General features: G+C 40.3%; 1 protein-coding gene across 3 annotated transcripts in view; it reads left to right on the top strand.

Moving 5' to 3' along the window:
• LOC116408821 (cyclic AMP receptor-like protein A) overlaps positions 1-19,421 on the top strand; it is a 262,366-nt gene that overhangs the window by 104,854 nt on the left and 138,091 nt on the right. For all 3 annotated transcript variants that reach the window (XM_031896805.1, XM_031896806.1, XM_031896807.1), the window contains one exon: positions 946-1,033. In XM_031896805.1, coding sequence (XP_031752665.1) covers positions 946-1,033 — 88 coding nt within the window. The remainder of the gene's footprint in view (positions 1-945; positions 1,034-19,421) is intronic.

The following is a 19,421-nucleotide window of genomic DNA, read 5'->3' as shown; positions in this document are numbered from 1 at the left end:
TCCCATTAATTTATAGTTATGATGGAGGTTGAGTTGGTGGATCGAGCAAGTGATTGTCAGTGCAGTAAAACTGATATCCAGTGATCTTGTACAGGGCATCATTATTATCCTTTATTTACACAGTTCTAAAATATTTAGCAGTACTTTAAGGTACAAATGGAACCTTAGGGTTGTGCCACATGGGGCATATTGTCCCCACTACAGTCTGCTAGAAAATAGCAGCAGACAAAGTGCCCCTCTCTTCTTGTCTCTACTTCTGATAGAAATGAATAAAAAACACCAATCATGTGATGGGCAGATCTGTGGACGTGTACTGTGTTGTGGCAGCTTTTGTTTAGATGAGCAGATGTGTGAGCATGTTTTGTATAGTAGAGACCCATAGTGGAGATAAGCCGGACATCAGGATACAGTATATGGTATATATATACAATGTACTAGAAGGCAGGCAGCAGACTAATGCAGAATCCAGGAGATGGAACAGGGTCAGAGTAGGTAGGAAACGTATATACAAACTCAGTTATTAAGTACAGGATTCAGAACAGGCAGGAGACATGGTAAAGCTTGGTAAAGTAGTGAAAGGCAGGTGCCTTGACACAAGCAGGATTTTTTAAACAGGCCAAAGCCAGAGAATCGTGACAAGGAGAAAACACATGAATACAGAATTAAGAATTTCAGAACACAGGAACTCAAGACACAGGATAAACAAAATCTGCATCAGGTATACAGCTACTCTAAATTACAGCTCAGCACCTTAATGACCCAGGTTCTCGGTTCTAGCCAGGTCTAATCCTTACAAGGATATGTTTGCAGCTTTGGCTGTAAGTGAATATTATAAATTCTTGATTACGTAACATGTTTACTGATTTTGTTTACAAGCTAAATAATTGTCATATTTAGGAGTAAAAAATGGTTCACTAAACACTAATTACACACTTCTTTTTATAGACTGGTGTGCGCTTGCATGGGTGTGCTGCATTACACTGAACCTCTACTTGAATGTAGTCAAAGAAATGAGAACAGAGCGTTTTGAGTTGTAAGTATAATGCTGCTGTTAATGCTTTACCTTATGTCAAGCCTGTTTTGTGCACCACAAAATAGAATGGTTTACACAATTTGCTTCCCATTGCGCTTAAAGTAAGAATAAAATCTTTATTTAACAATAAATAAAAGGCCATGTACCATGGGTACATGTGGTGAAGCTCTAATTATGTGACACAAAATTCCCCCTCATAGGTCCCATCAGTGCCGGATTTCTACTGGGGGCACCCCGGGGCCCCCATTCTGTGCCCCCCTACCCCTCCCCTGTGAGGGCGCATGTGCCAACGTTAAAAGTCCCATATGGAGCAGTGGGGAGAGGTCCCCATTGCTCTGTATGGGAGCAATCTTTAAAAATGTTGCTGCAGCTGGGCGGCATGCTGCCCCTAAGTTTGTGCCGCCCTAGGCCCGGACCATTGTGGCTTTGCCACAAATCCAGGCCTGGGTCACAAAAACAGAGTAATGAATACTGATACATTTATGTTATAAACCTTAAATGTGACTAAAAATATTTTGCAGCATTTGCATGAAAAATTATAAATGAACATTGATGGAGGAATTGTAATAACCAGTGCACTATTTGGTGCAGCTCTAGTCTGTGACGTATCTGCAGTACTGACAGACAGTACTGTCTGACACAATTGCATCCAATTCATCAAAATGCAAACAGTTACACAGAAAATTTGCGATGTCAGGGTTGCATCAGTTTGAGTGTTTGCCATCAAAATGTATGTGTTTATTTCCTGTGTTTGAATAGTATAGCACCACATCTGTACACAGTGTTTTACAAGGTGTAATCACAAATAGGGGAATAGTTGTTTAAGCGATACAGTAACAATAGATAAGAGCTTTCAATACACAGTTTGAATGAGGTCCCTGCCCCAAGGAGCTTAAAATCTATTAGATTCCTGCTCTATTTTTTGGATGTGTTTAATAACTGCTGTGGAACTATGAATTGCTGCTATCTGTGGTAGCTCCAGGATTCCCAAGCTTTGGATGCAAGCATCTTTAATAAGTGGTAATGATTTGTGCAATGACTGCAGACATTTTAGTGCAACTGCATGGGTCGTATATGAGCCCTGTAGTTTTTGACATGATGCATACCTGATGCAATGATCTTATTTTTCTTTTGTGAGTAAAAGTCCAAAGGTAAATACACTCAATCCAGCTACTGTCTCATATGTCTTTTGCCTTCACTCAGTTCCTCATTACATTATCTTTGCTCCCATTCTCCACTTTACAGACTGTTTAAATACCTAAGCTATAAATCCTTCAGGCATTTATGACATGAGTGGAGAGACATGGGAGAAAAGGTTAAAGCAGAATGAGGGATGGGAAAGTGCATTAAATCACTATAGTGTGGTGAGACAATAAGTTCATGTGTGATATTTCTGGAAGACAGCAGTGTTCAGATACTGCATGATATAGTATAAAATGATTGGCAGGAGATATCAGCTTCAGTTAATGTATTACATGGTGCCCAATCTCTCTCTCTGCTAATTAAATTAATTATACAAACCCATCCTAGCAGTATATACCACTGTTAAAAACATACTTGGTGCTCTGGGGAGCTTTATTAATGAAATATTTTGGCTCCAAATAATGATTGCCGAGTTATTTGATTGTCCAGCACCAGTATAGCTAAACCCATGGTATTCTCTCTGAGGTGATATCTGAGAGAAAACCTCAGAACAGTTCATTAATCTTTGCGATAAATAGGTCCCTGAGAGTTATACCACTTGTGCAATAAAGGATAAAAAGTATTTTCCTGTTTTGTCTTAATTTAGTTATAATCTGGCTACATGTTAAATAGAAAGTTAAAGCTAAAGAAACATTTCATGAGAAATCAAGAAAAGGTGAGCATGGTTAGGGGAGCTCTAGGATTATACTAGAACATGGTAGGGGAGGGAGTACAAAGAGCAGCAAATCGCAAGGTTGGGGAAAATATGTAAAATTGTTTTTAAATATTTATTTAAAAAAAAACAAATAGTAAACTAGCTCTGTAAGTGGAGAAGAGGGTCAAAAAAATCAATATGGTATCAACAATGATACCTTAAAGGACAAGGAAAGTGTGTTTCATTCCTTTCTTCCCCTCCCCCCCTCTGGCAGATCCGCTTCTGATTGGCTGGTGGGCATGTGTAGTTTAGAACAGGAGACAGGATCAAGTTACACACATGTGCATTGCTACTGAAGGCCGTTGCTGGCAGCTTACAGGGAGGGCAGCTTTCAGTAGCAATGCACATGTGTGTAACTTGATCCTGTCTCCTGTTTTGAGCTACACATGCCCACCAGCCAATCAGAAGCGGATCTGCCAGAGGGGGGGGAGCGGAAGGAAGGAATGAAACACGTGCAGTATGAAGCAAGGAGGGAAAGGAAGGGAGAATACCTTTTTAAAGATGGCTACCTGTTCAAGAAAACAGATAGAAAATGTGAGTAAGTGTGACTAAGTAAATATTTGATTAGGTGAGCCAAAAGTGTGGCATTTTTTGTAACAATAGGAGGACTATTGGGCAGTATGCTTTTTAAATTTTGACTTGCATTCTCCTTTAAGAGTACTAACTACTTGCTCAATCAGCAACCAAGCTAAAACACAAAGAGTTAAAATCCTTCAAAACTATATATAGTTTATATAGAATATGAAGTGCAATGTCTAGTGCAGAATGGGACAGGTGAGGATGGTAGATGAAGCAACTGGAGGTGAAAAAGTTGCAGCCAGATTCTATAGAAGAGTCTATGCCTTTGGGTGAGCATAGAGTGTCGGACAGCAAACTAAAGGGGCAAACAGACTTTTGGGGTTTAAGAATAAAATTAAATTAAACAAGCTGCCTGGTAAAGCAGCTTATGGAATACTGAACCCCCACCCCCAAAGTTTGCTGCAGGTTAGGTTAGCTCACCAAAGCAGCAGCAAGAAGATCCACTTCTCTGGACTGGTCTAGAAGATCCACCCACAGACTTCAGATCAGAAGGCCCTGCCCGCAGCAAGTGATAATGTAGAAGGGAGTACTAGAAAGAAGGCAGGCAACCACTCCCTCCCTCCCTTACTCGCCAGCACCTCTGTGTTCAGTGCAAAAGACGCCAGTGTCACATGAGTCTTGTCTTCACGTTCATTGCGAATTGGCAAGATGGTAGCACACTTCACTCCCCCCCAGAGGACACGTAAGGGGAAATAAGTAATGCAACTGGGAGCAGGCCAGGGCACTGGAGGGTCTGGTTGTGGGTGGCCTATTTTGCACACAAAGGACAGAGTGCGCTAGTCTGGAGAGACCCATGGCACCCGACTCAAGTATAAGCCGAGGGTGAGTTTTTCAGCACATTTTGGGTGCTGAAAAACTAGGCTTATTCTCGAGTATATACAGTAAGTCATTCTTTCGTCTGAAAACACATAACTTATTTGCTCTCTAATAAATAAAATTATGTATATTAAACATGACTGCGCACTGGCCATGTGAGCTAAACACTGAGGCATTTTACTTAAAATTTCATTCCAGTATCCAAGGGGACTTCAAATTGACATATTTGGTTTTCCCCAGTAGAGAAGAGGTTAAGAGGATAATCTTCCTTAAGATTTGAGTGGTGATATGAGATGGCAGTGACATGCCTCTGCATTGCCTAATGAATTTAGGTTCCTGTGCTTGCGTATGCTTCAGTAGCTGTATTGTATAATGTATCACTGTCTCTTCAAAGAGCCAGAGAGCCTCTAATCCTTGCTCTAGCAATTAAACCTCTAAAGACCTCAGGGAAATTCCACATCTACAGTGCTGTGACCAAGAGCTGCATAATGAATGGTGGCAAGAAATGTCACTCTTTATTGTCTCCTTTTATTCGCAAAGCCCTTCACTAATGTCATTTATATGTCATGCACAATTGACACTGCTAATAGAGAAAATCTCTTGAGGTAATACAAGCTGTAACAATGTTAATTGCTACTATATATATGTATATATATATATATATATTTATATATATGTGTGTGTGTATATACATTATACATACATATATGCATATATGTAAGCCTTTAAAAGACCATTACAACAAAAAATTGTATTGTTAATATGAATTAACATACCATTTAGATGTGATAAAATGCTTATATGAAGTAGGAGGTGGTTTTTTATTGTCCTGAATTTACTATCAGCTCTGCTGTGCTAAATAAGAATCCACTAGGTTTATTGGGTTGTCTTTGTAAAACCTTCGTTAATGTATATTCATTATCTGCCCCCCCCCCCCAAAAGCCCTGCTGAATGAATTATATTTATTTTTATATTTTTTTTCTAAAAATGGACTCAAAATCTTGATGTTATTACAATGAGTATAAAACAGCTTTAAATTCATGCAGTTTACGTGTGACAGTGGCTCACATGGCACTGTGAGCAGGAGGAATGAAACACTAGAGCTCATTTACTAAAGGGGAAAATGGAAATTGCAAAAACATTTGTAAATTCCATTTTGTTTCCCCACACTGACTTTGCACCCCCTTTGTTTGTATCTTGTTAGGTGTAAATCTTTGTGTTCTCTTCTGAAACTGCAAATGACAATCAAGTGGGCAAATAAGTTCAAATTGCTTCTACAGTATAAGAGATGTGTCCCATGGGTGCCCAAATGTATGCTCTTACTAGTGTACTTTTTATTAGATGCTAAATGATTAAGGTGCATTAAGTGCCCTGTATTTATTCCTGTTTCAGATAGGTGTGCTCCAGGGCTTCAGATGCCACAACAAAGGCAAGGGGAGAGGGTGCTTTTGATCTCTCAAATTTCTTTCCTTGCTCCTAAACTTTCATAAATAATGTGCCCTTCTTTCTCCAGTTGTTTCCTATTCCCAACCCATCATCATCCTTCCTCCATTAAATGATGGAATGTACATTTTTTTTTTTTTTTAGTGGTATAAGGCTGTACCACTGTCATAATAAGAGATTGCTGTGTGTTCTGAAAGTGACATATTCCAGCGGATTTAGTACAAAATGCTTATACTCTCAATCTTAAGAGAAATCTCAGAACTTTCTTAGACTTCTTTGTTGGAAAGTGTAAAAGCTAGTTGTATTTTACTTTCTGGTATTGCAGGGAAAGTACTTAAAGAGAGACAGAGTCTTTTATAACTGCAAAAATTGTACATGTTCAGTTGTTAACTGCCTTATCCAGGCTGGGTTATTACTACATTCTCATAAGATATAGAACTGAGGTTTACAAAGGCTATAAATTAAATGGCACCTATCACCAGAAAATCGCTTCTACCACCAAAGGTTCTGGCTAATAGAGCCCGCACTCTGATTGGGGAAAACAATAGTGGGGTTTTTTTTTTTTATTTGCTCCCAACAGAGCTAGGCTGCAAGCCTGCACCCACCTATGTGTATGTATATATATATACAGTGGCTTGCAAAAGTATTCGGCCCCCTTGAACTTTTCCATATTTTGTCACATTACAGCCACAAACATGAATCAATTTTATTGGAATTCCACGTGAAAGACCAATACAAAGTGGTGTACACGTGAGAAGTGGAACGAAAATTATACATGATTCCAAACATTTTTTGGAACTGCAAAGTGGGGTGTGCGTAATTATTCAGCCCCCTGAGTCAATACTTTGTAGAACCACCTTTTGCTGCAATTACAGCTGCCAGTCTTTTAGGGTATGTCTCTACCAGCTTTGCACATCTAGAGACTGAAATCCTTGCCCATTCTTCTTTGCAAAACAGCTCCAGCTCAGTCAGATTAGATGGACAGCGTTTGTGAACAGCAGTTTTCAGATCTTGCCACAGATTCTCAATTGGATTTAGATCTGGACTTTGACTGGGCCATTCTAACACATGGATATGTTTTGTTTTAAACCATTCCATTGTTGCCCTGGCTTTATGTTTAGGGTCGTTGTCCTGCTGGAAGGTGAACCTCCACCCCAGTCTCAAGTCTTTTGCAGACTTCAAGATGTTTTCTTCCAAGATTGCCCTGTATTTGGCTCCATCCATCTTCCCATCAACTCTGACCAGCTTCCCTGTCCCTGCTGAAGAGAAGCACCCCCAGAGCATGATGCTGCCACCACCATATGTGACAGTGGGGATGGTGTGTTCAGAGTGATGTGCAGTGTTAGTTTTCCGCCACACATAGCGTTTTGCATTTTGGCCAACAAGTTCCATTTTGGTCTCATCTGACCAGAGCACCTTCTTCCACATGTTTGCTGTGTCCCCCACATGGCTTGTGGCAAACTGCAAACGGGACTTCTTATGGTTTTCTGTTAACAATGGCTTTCTTCTTGCCACTCTTCCATAAAGGCCAACTTTGTGCAGTGCACGACTAATAGTTGTCCTATGGACAGATTCCCCCACCTGAGCTGTAGATCTCTGCAGCTCGTCCAGAGTCACCATGGGCCTCTTGGCTGCATTTCTGATAAGCACTCTCCTTGCTCGGCCTGTGAGTTTAGGTGGACGGCCTTGTCTTGGTAGGTTTACAGTTGTGCCATTCTCCTTCCATTTCTGAATGATCGCTTGAACAGTGCTCCATGGGATGTTCAAGACTTTGGAAATCTTTTTGTAGCCTAAGCCTGCTTTAAATTTCTCAATAACTTTATCCCTGACCTGTCTGGCGTGTTCTTTGGACTTCATGGTGTTGTTGCTCCCAATATTCTCTTAGACAACCTCTGAGGCCGTCACAGAGCAGCTGTATTTGTACTGACATTAGATTACACACAGGTACACTCTATTTAGTCATTAGCACTCATCAGGCAATGTTTATGGGCAACTGACTGCACTCAGACCAAAGGGGGCTGAATAATTACGCACACCCCACTTTGCAGTTATTTATTTGTAAAAAATGTTTGGAATCATGTATGATTTTCGTTCCACTTCTCACGTGTACACCACTTTGTATTGGTCTTTCACATGGAATTCCAATAAAATTGATTCATGTTTGTGGCTGTAATGTGACAAAATGTGGAAAGTTCAAGGGGGCCGAATACTTTTGCAAGCCACTGTGTATATATATATATATATATTTCATGCATATATGTTAACATTGTGCTTGTAACTTTTTAGTGGGGCATAACAGCTGAGCACTGTAACAGAGCTCTAACACACTGCTTAAAAAAATAAAGGGAACACAAAAATAAGACATCCTAGATCTGAATGAATGAAATATTCTTATTAAATACTTTGTTCTTTACATAGTTGAATGTGCTGACAACAAAATCACACAAAAATTATCAATGGAAATCAAATTTATCAACCCATGGAGGTCTGGATTTGGAGTCACGCTCAAAATTAAAGTGGAAAAAAACACTACAGGCTGATCCAACTTTGATGTAATGTCCTTAAAACAAGTCAAAATGAGGCTCAGTAGTGTGTGTGGCCTCCATGTGCCTGTATGACCTCCCTACAATGCCTGGGCATGCTCCTGATGAGGTGGTGGATGGTCTCCTGAGGGATCTCCTCCCAGACCTGGACTAAAGCATCCACCAACTCCTGGACAGTCTGTGGTGCAACGTGGCGTAGGTGGATGGAGCGAGACGTGATGTCCCAGATGTGCTTAATTGGATTCAGGTCTGGGGAACAGGCGGGCCAGTCCATAGCATCAATGCCTTCGTCTTGCAGGAACTGCTGACACACTCCAGCCACATGAGGTCTAGCATTAGGAGGAACCCAGGGCCAACCGCACCAGCATATGGTCTCACAAGGGGTCTAAGGATCTCATCTCGGTACCTAATGTGTTAGGATTGCAGGGTGAGTTGTTGGATGGCTAGTGAGGAATGAGTTAACATGCACTAGCCACGCAGCCTATCAGAGTCAGGCATAGGTTTCTTAAACCCCCTGCGTGCACTCCCCTTTGCCAGTTCAATCAAATCTCTCACACAGCTAGTACCTTTGCAAACTTTCAGCATTACCTGGGAGCTAAGCTGTGAGTAGTCACAATAGTTTAAAAACGTTTGCCTAGCAGCTTTTGTGCTGCCAACGAGTTACAGACTTGTTACTCTGTTTGTAAGCCAGCAGCTGCACCCAGGAGCTGTGTGTGTTGTTATAATTGTTTCCAAATCAGCCTAGCAGCTATCCTGCTGACAAGGAGTCAGAATTGCTACTTTGTTTTGGGTCTCAAGAAGGGGATCCAGTAATAGTGTAACTTTTGCCTTATAACATAATGGCAGTCAGGCTACTTCTGGCGAGCACATGGAGGGCTGTGTGGCCCCCCAAAGAAATGCCACCCACACCATTACTGACCCACTGCCAAACCGGTCTGGAGGATGTTGCAGGCAGCAGAACGTTCTCCACAGCGTCTCCAGACTCTGTCACGTCTGTCACAAGTGCTCAGTGTGAACCTGCTTTCATCTGTGAAGAGCACAGGACGCCAGTGGCGAATTTGCCAATCTTGGTGTTCTCTGACAATTTCCAAACGTCCTGCACGGTGTTGGGCTGTAAGCACAACCCCCACCTGTGGATATCAGGCCCTTATACCACCCTCATGGAGTCTGTTTCTGACCGTTTGAGCACACACATGCACATTTGTGGCCCGCAGGAGGTCATTTTGCAGGACTCAGGCAGTGCTCCTCCTGTTCCTCCTTGCTCAAAGGCGGAGGTAGCGGTCCTGCTGCTGGGTTGTTGCCCTCCTACGGCCTCCTCCATGTCTCCTGATGTACTGGCCTGTCTCCTGGTAGTGCCTCCATGCTCTGGACACTATGCTGACAGACACAGCAAACCTTCTTGCCACAGCTCGCATTGATGTGCCATCCATGATGAGCTGCACTACCTGAGCCATTTGTATGACTCTGTCTCATGTTACCACTAGAGTGAAAGGTGGTGCAGGTGGTGACCACAGACTACTTCACAGTTCCTATGCTTTCTGGCTGATGTTTTGGTCACTTTTGAAAGCTGGCGGTGCGCCAGCTTTCAAAAGTGACCAAAACATCAGCCAGAAAGCATAGGAACTGTGAAGTAGTCTGTGGTCACCACCTGCACAACCACTCCTTTATTGGGGATGTCTTGCTAATAGCCACCTGTTGTCTATTCCATTTGCACAACAGTATGTGAAATTGATTGTCAATCAGTGTTGCTACCTAAGGGCTCTGGTACACGGGGAGATTAGTCGCCCGCGGCAAAACTCCCTGCTCGCGGGCGACTAATCTCCCCGAGTTGCCTTCCCCCTGCCATCCCACCGGCGAACATGTAAGTCGCCGGCGGGATGGCAGACGCGGCGGGGCGATTTTGGGAAATCGCCGAAAAAGCCTCGCGAGTCTTTTTCGGCGATTTGCGTGAAATCGCGCCGCCGCGTCTGCCATCCCGCCGGCGACTTACATGTTCGCCGGTGGGATGGCAGGGGGAAGGCAACTCGGGGAGATTAGTCGCCCGCGAGCAGGGAGTTTTGCCGCGGGCGACTAATCTCCCCGTGTACCAGAGCCCTAAGTGGACAGTTTCATTTCACAGAAGTGTGATTGACTTGGAGTTACATTGTGTTGTTTAAGTGTTCCCTTTATTTTTTTGAGCAGTGTACATTGTGTTTATAAGAAAATATAAATAGAAGAGAAATGCAGCGTTTATCTTTAATATGATAGCATGAGGTATTGTTCTTTGGGATATCTGTGTCCTTCACACAAGGTGAACTTGGATTATCCTGCTAATTTTGCATACAAGTCTTGAGTCAGCTGTCTAGACTACAAACGCTCTGTCCAAGTATTGTTAAATAAAAACGCATTGCCATTCTCCAATGGCAACTTCGGGGAGAGGACATAATTGCTCAATGAGCACAAGTAGAGCAAGGGCTGCTGTAACATTTTTTCCTCTCTGTAGAAATGTCACTAGCCAATCTGACACAGTGAGTGCAATGCTGATATGAAGATCACTTAACTCTTGCATATACTGTATATATATATAGCTTGTTGTTGTACTTCAAGTAAAGACACCCTGACTTTCAGGGATTTCTCTTCAGGGATACAGACATGCTAATATATTGATTATTTTTTATGATAATTACCCACTTGGCTTCCAGTATGATATGTAGTTTGAATATAGGCCAAGAATGTTATTGAACAATATCTCAGTGAATTTTGGGGTAAGCAGTGAGTCAATACCATAGGTATAGGCAAATAGCATAAATCCCATTAACTTAATGGACTCCAATGAGTCTAAGGATATGGCAGAACTTGATAACTGTTGCAATTAATTTCTGGAAAAGCATAGAAACGTTCTATACAGTATAAATGTAACAAAGATAGTATGATTAACACAGCATGATACTGTCAGTCACAAATCTTACCTTACTAACCTATACTGTGGTCATTAAGATTTACAACACAGTCTTTTGAAACAACAACATGATTGTTTGGTGTTAAATCAAAGTTTATGACTTTGCATAAACACAACAGTCTTCTTTTACTAATATAGTAACTCCACTGGCACAATTTTGCATAAATTAGTAACTAGTCAGCAATTTACTATATAACTATAATTAAATTTTCTGTCCAGAAGAGCTGGCTGTAATTTAATCTTAAAATAGAATGAGGAATGATGCTGATTTATTTAGCATTTGGTTGTACAGCAGGTATTTGTCCTATTGTTTGAAGAATCCCCACAGAATATGTCGCTACTAAATAACTTTGAAAATAATATTTCTTACCCAAAAGTGTTATCTGGTGAGGATCAAGACCTATTTGGATTATGGCATTCCCTGCATTAACCTTATTCTTCATCTTCTCTTTTATGTTTTATATTTTGAAGGCCCAATTCACAGCTGTGTACATTTACTTCCCACTTTAAGCATAGCAGAACATTGTGTATGTGGTGTGTTTATTGGAGTTTAGGCCTTACTTAACCACTGCATTGAGGCTTAGAAGCTTAGACACAATACCATCATTACTGACTTGTACTATGGAAATAGTGTACTAATGGTGCTATTAATTCCATGTGCATTGGTGTGCCAGACATGACACTGTCCCTATTTAAAAAATACTTGCTGCAACTCGTTTATGATGTGGCATAGCATGCACTTATTAGCACAGGTGTTTCATGAACTACACACGCTAATAACCTGCGCCGCATGTCACCGAAGTTGTGTTGCAACTTAGCAGGTGGCTGTTTGTGCTGGAAATTGAGGACAAACTGTTCAGATGGACATTTTAAGATTTCTTCTGATAAAGTGGTAATTTGGTTTCAATAGTGGTGTATCAGTGTCAGTCTCAAAATATATGTAACATTGTGTCCTTTGTTCCCTGGCATCTCCAACCCATGTCTGATGCTTGGAGAAATAGGCTTTTGAGTTTTGTTTGGATTTGATACCACATTGTCAAGGGGTCAAGAGGTGTGAAGGGTTTAACATTTTATAGTTTTTGCTTGCTAATAAAGTTGCCTTTATCCATGAAGTGAATTAATTGTAGGTTACCATTTAATAACGACTGTTGGAAATATCCTGGTTCTAGGCTCAGTGTGAAGGCTGGATTATTGATGAGTGGTAGTAGGGGTGAAAGGGATTTGGTGTTAGTTGGTGTGTTGTCTTCAGTTTGTCCCAGAGGTTAAGTGTGTGTGATAGTGGCGGGTGGTCTTTGTAGAGGATTCTTCTATGTATTTTTTTTATCCTGGATAGGTGTATTAGGTGAGTGCGTGTCGCTTGTTTCTCTAATTTAACTCATAATTAATTTTCGATATGGTGTGACCAGTCAATAATAATACAGTTGAGTGTTGCTGCTTTGTAGCACTGCTATATATCTGGCAGGCCAGCGCCGCCACAACCCCCGCGCTGTGGTTTGCATAGAATTTTCCAGTTTATTCTAGAGCCAAATAAATCTGGTAAAGTAAGCACATATGGTTTTGAAGTATGAGTCTGGGACAGGTAGAGGTATGGCCTGCAGGACATTCAGTCGTGGGAGAATGTTCATTTTCACCACGTTGATGCTTCCAAATCATGAGATCAGGTTGGTGTGCCAGGTATTGAGGTCTGTTTTAGTTTTATTTGATAATATCTGATGATATTGATGATATCTTTTATGCTAATGTCTATCCACTTTGTGTAATCCTTAGAGATTTTAATGCCAATATATGTTAGTGTGTGTGTTGTGTCCATGTATAGAGGAGGAAGAGTGGTTAAATGGCCATTGCTGTGTCTTTTGATAGGGAGATATTTAGTGCCTCTGATTTGTTGTAGTTTACCTTGAAATTGCTGATTTGACAGAGATATTTTAAACAGTTTGGTGTCTGATAAAATGCTGCATATTTGCTGTACATTGAAAGTAAGCGGTTACTCTGCTGGCAGATATACTGTAGATGAATGACTCATTAATGCCAAAGTCACAGAGTGACAATTAGGTTCGTTATGGAAAAGCATTTGTCACATAAAATATTCATAAGAGCTCTGGTGACGCGTGGGCTCAAATGACCTTTTTATTCTTGGCTGCCAGTTGAGAACTGGCATCAATACCAGACAGCAGTCGGCTTTAGTTCTGTAGTGGTTTCCTTTGGTTACTTTGTTTCATCCTGGCTGCGGTCGCAGTTTCTGATCGAAGTGCTGGACTAATGTGCACTTTGCGCATATTAAGCCAATACATTTTTCTTTTGAGATGAAAGGCAGCTGACGTTTCCAAATTGTGGCCTGAAACAGTTCATGCTTGATGCTGTTTTGTAATATGCCAGCACTTTGAATTTCATTTTTTGCTTTTCTAGAGAAGAAGGACTTGCATGTCAAACAGACTTAAAGTGATATGTACTATACAGTGCGGTAGGAGAAACCTTTAGGCTATGCCTTTTCATTATTTTTCTGACGTACCAAAATAGTCTGTGTTCGGATTTCAGTAACCTTTGATAAAACATCTGATCACTTGTTTACTCTGGAGTACAAGTTGTTTTGTATGGAGAACATCTTCTTCTGTAGGTAGCACAGAGTACAGCAACATTTTGCTCCATTCCATAAGTTCCACCTTGCATTTAATAATAAAACAAGATGTAATGTTTACACTCTTTAATATCATTTGTTGGTGAAGAGAACAAAATACGACATGTGAGTGTTTTCTCCCCCTACTCAAGCTTTCATTTTGAGGTTATGTACTCCATATTGTATAAGGATATTTGAAATCATCTTAGAGTTTCATGAAATAAAGCACTCGTTCTGTGTTATTTAAAAAGGTATTCTGTTTTCAGTCTGAAAACTATAGGCCTGTTAGTCTGACATCAGTAGTAGGAAAGCTTTTAGAAGGGATAGGGTACTTGAATACATTGCAAATCACAATACTATAAGTTTGTGGCAGCATGGTTTTATGCGGAACAGATCTTGCCAGACTAATTTAATTTCCTTTTATGAGGAGGTGAGCAGGAACTTCAGTGCTGGAATGGCAGTTGATGTCATCTACTTAGGCTTTACTAAATCATTTGATACAGTACCTCACAGAAAGTTAATGATAAAATTGAGGAATATTAATAGGAACATAATATTTGTAATTGGATAGAGAACTGGCTGAAGGATAGATTACAAAGAGTGGTGCTAAATGGAACATTTTCTAATTGGGCCAGTGTTATCAGTGGAGTACCGCAGGGGTCAGTTCTTGGACCTTTGCTTTTTAACCTGTTTATTAATGAACTGTAGGTGGGCATAGAAAGTACTGTTTCTATTTCTGCTGATGATACTAAATTATGCAAAACTATAAGTTCCATGCAGGATGCTGCCGCTTTGTAGAGCGATTTGAAAAAATTGGAAAACTTGGCAGCATAATAGAAAATGAGGTTCGATGCTGACAAGTGCAAAGTTGTGCACTTTGGTAGAAATAATATAAACGCGAGTTATACACTAAATGGTAGTGTGTTGTGGGTATCTTTAATTGAAAAGGATCTAGGGGTTTTTGTAGATAACAAGTTGTCTAGTTCCAGGCAGTGTCATTCTGTGGCTACTTAAGCAAATAAAGTGCTGTCTTGTATAAAAAAGGCATTAACTGAAGGGATGAAAACATAATTTTGCCTCTTTATAGGTCCCTGGTAAGGCCTCACCTTGAGTATGCAGTGCAGTTTTGAGCTCCAGTCCTTAACAGGGATATTAATGAGCTGGAGAGAGTGCAGAGACGTGCAACTAAACTGGTAAATAGATTTAAACTATGAGGTTAGAGGTCGGGGTTGTTTTCTCTGGAAAAAGGGTGCTTTTAAGGGACATGATTACTCTGTACAAGTACATTAGAGGGGATTATAGGCAGATGGGGGGGGGGTCTATTTTCCCCATAAAAAGGATCAAAGCACCAGAGGTCACCCCTTTATATTAGAGGAACGGAACTTTCATTTGCAGCAACGTAAGTGTTTTTTTACGCTGAGGGCAGTGAGGTTGTGAAATGCCCTTCCTAGGGATGTGGTAATGGCAGATTCTGTTAATGCCTTTGAGAGGGGCTTGGATGAGCTCTTGAACAAGCATAATATCCAAGGCTATTGTGATACTAAAATCTACAGTTAGTATTGATGTTGGTATATATGGTTTATGTATGTGAGTGTATAGATAGGACAGTATAGGTTTGTGGGCGCTGGGTTTACTTGGAAGGGTTGAACTTGATGGTCTTTTTCAACCCAATATAACTATGGGGCATATTTATTAAGCTGTGTAAAATGAATTCACTGAAAAAATGTAAAAAGCTGTGTAAAATAAACGGAGAAGATCGCCTTCCGAACACCAGATTTGACGCTGTTATTTTACATAGGTTCCATCAGAAAAAAAAATGCGGAAAAAAATTATGCCGATTTTGCACAGCAAAGCCTGGCAATGTGTGGCGAATTTTCTCGCAGTTTTTTACACAGCATAATAAATATGCCCCTATGTGTCTTTATATTAATGGTTCCAAAACCATGGGGCTGGCTCCCTGGAGAGTGGAATATGGAGCAGTTGCAATAGGGCAGAATGGACATTTTCTGTGATGCACCTGAATGGCCTGCTTAAATATCAGTTACAATGAGATTCGGGTGAATACACCCATATAAGGACCTAGACATAATAGGGACTATGGCAGAATGATTGATGCATCTATGATTTTCTATACCTGTGAAGGGGGCACATAACCAAAGGTTAAACCTCCAGTAGGGACTTGAAGTAAAAAAAAAAAAAAATATATATATATATATATATATATCTATATATCAAAATAAAACAGCCAGCACCAAGGGTCTTTGTGTTTCAAAAAATCTCTTGTGTATTATAATTGCATGTACAACTGACGTTTTGGTCCCTTTTGGGACCTTTTTCAAGGTGCAAATACATACAGCAACTCAGTTTAAATAGCCTCCTCCCATGAATCCAGGGAGGGCCAGTGACATCATATGCACATTAACCCCATAGTGACCATTAATACCATATACCAATTATATATTTTATAAAAGTGCATTCATACTTCATAATAAATCTGTTGCACATATTTAATACCCCAATCTAGTTAAAACTGCAATGATATTAAACAGCATACATGTCTATAAAATTGCCCCCACATCTATAAATACTCGTGCAACATTGTATATTATGTGAACATTATGTGAACCATATAAAGTGCAATTTTGCTAAATTAGTAAAATTTAAAAACAATACATGACTATGCACAGTTTCCTATGTCCATGGTCCCAAAGTTTCCCATATTATTAACCCATTGACTCCTATTCGTACAATTTTACCTTGCTTAAATATAATACATTCATATAGATTATATGACATTTATAGTATCTATACCCGGGTCAATATAATACAGTAATACATCTTAATAGGTATTATTTTTCTGTCAAAAAACAGTTCAATTGCAACGTGGTGTTCAGTCCCCTCGGTGCAACACATCCCAGCTTGTGAATCCAGAAGGCCTCCTTTTGCAATAACAGTCGATTGATATCTCCCCCTCTTCTTGGGATTTTTACACAGTCTATTGGCATACATTTAAAAGAAGAAATAGAATGTCTCGCTTTTGCCCAATGCTGTGCAATCGGTTGCTTTGAGATATCCTGTTTCACCTTCTTTTTATCATACTCGGGATCCAATGCTGCCCGTATAGTGGAGCGGTGCATACTGATCCTATCTTTCAATTGTCTGTTTGTTTTTCCACAATATATTAGCCCACAAGGGCATTTGATCAGATACACTACATTTTGTGATAAACAAGTTAGTCTATAGGTGGCCATACACGCACCGATATTATCGTACGAAACCTCGTTTCGTACGATAATCGGTGTGTGTATGGTATGTCGGCGAGTCGACCGATATCGCAGGAACCTGCTGATATCGGACGACTCGCCGATCGGACCAGTTGGAAAATTTTGATCGGGCGCCATAGAAGGCACCTGACCAAAATTCTCCCTTCAGATCTGAATCGGCAGAAGGAGGTAGAAATCCTATTGTTTCTACCTCCTTACCTGCTGATTCAGCCCTGAATGGTGTGTGGCGGATCTTACGATGTTTCGTGCGACCGATGGTCGTACGAAACATCGTCAGATCGCCACGTGTATGGCCACCTTAAGTCTGATCGTAAAGGGTTTCCCATTATGCGGGTGATAAAATTTATCCCCCAAGATTAATGTATTACACATCACACAGTTGCCACATTTAAATACCCCACATTTTTGGGAACTGTTTCCTGTTGTAATTAAATATTTAAGTATATCCCGTGCACAGGGGCAGCTGCAGAGCAGCAGATTTTGGAGTGTGGTGCTGTCGTGTGGACTGTTTTATATATATATATATATATATATACATATATATTACAATAGGTGGGTACTATATTCCCTATATAAAAAAAGTTCTTAGTTTACTTCTTGGTAATGACATATTTGTATTATAAGAAATATATACCTTTTACTATAAAGTACAGTGGTACTACTGTAGCTAGGGTATAAGCAGTATAAAAATCACTTAGCCTTAGTCGTCCCTAGGCAGCACAGGTACCAGTGTGTGATATCTCTTCTCTTTATTTGGTCATGAAACCTTTGTCCTGATAGTTTAATTAATACTGAAACATACAATTCCTTACTTGGAATTTTGCAAAAAGTTAGTTAAGACACTGCAAAGAAAACAGCACAGCGGTGCAATTAACTGCAATGCTGCATTGCAACACTGGGGTCCTAGGTCCAACCAGAACACTATGTACTGTATGTTCTCCCTGTCCTTGTGTGGATTTCCTCCGAGTACTCCCACACTGCAAAAGAAATACAGGCAGGTTTATTGTATTAATTGTTTTGAAAAACACTGCCTGATTATGCATATTAAGCAGTATTATTTGTACAATGAAACTCTGAAATGAAGATTACAGCATTTTTCTCAGCAAGCAGAAAATGTTATGAAGCCCTTGTGCTGGGCCGCAATCAATAATCATAGGGCTCCATACAGCTAAGTTAGCAGAGTCCTCTAACCAGTAGGTTCCAATTATTAGAACACCAGTTACCTTGGCCACTTAGAAGGTGGCCTCTGCCAATGATAAAAATGATGCCCCAATGAAAGATATTCCTTGTTCATGCATAAATTTGACCACGATCCTTCTCAGGTATGTCCCATTATGCCAAACACTGCTGTGATCAATGCAAATCCCACCCACTCCCCCACAAGCCCCACCCCTTATGACCTGCAAATCACACCTTTGTGCCTCTTGGGGCTTCTTTTTGCTACTGAGCCCCTGACTGGAGTACACCCACCAGTGGTTGGTTCTCTGGTGGCCCCCTAGTTCTAATCTGGGAATATTATTTTCAGCAAAAAAAAAACAAACTTGCTTTTCTGTCATACTTATCTTCCCTGTACATTTATTTGTTTCCAGGTTGTTTATTACTAAAACATTAAGGAGCACATTTACTAAGACACGAATCTGAACCGAATTGGAAAAATTCCGATTTGAAAACGAACATTTTGCGACTTTTTCGTTTTTCTGCGATTTTTTTCGGCGTCTTTACGACTTTTCGGAAATTGTCGCAACTTTTTCGTTACCAATACGATTTGCGCGAAAAAACGCGAGTTTTTCGTAGCCATTCCAAAAGTTGCGCAAAATCTGGCGATTTTTTCGTAGCGTTAAAACTTGCGCGAAAAGTTGCGCCTTTTTTGTAGCGTTAAAACTTAAAAGGTGCGATGTTTCGCGCAAGTTTTAACGCTACGAAAAAATCGCAACTTTTTGCGCAAGTTTTAACGCTACGAAAAATCGCCTGATTTTGCGCAACTTTCGGAATGGCTACAAAAAACTCGCATTTTTTCGCACAAATCGTATTAGTAACGAAAAAGTCGCGACAATTTTCCGAAAAAATCGCAAAATACCAATCATTACGAAAAAAACGCAATCGGCTGCATTTGGCCCGTTCGTGGATTAGTAAATGTGCCCCTAAGTATACATCTATATATTATAAGAAATAACATATCCCTTACTGTAAAGTCTAAACACCCATTTGGCCATCTCATTGGTATGCATATACAACTACATGCTTAAAGGTATAACAGACAATGTTTCTTCCAGC

The sequence above is a fragment of the Xenopus tropicalis genome, chromosome 2 (genome assembly GCF_000004195.4).
Source record: "Xenopus tropicalis strain Nigerian chromosome 2, UCB_Xtro_10.0, whole genome shotgun sequence".
Classification (NCBI taxonomy): Eukaryota; Metazoa; Chordata; class Amphibia; order Anura; family Pipidae; genus Xenopus; species Xenopus tropicalis.
The sequence above is the reverse complement of the archived record's forward strand: the minus strand, read 5'-3'. Positions and strand labels throughout refer to the sequence as shown.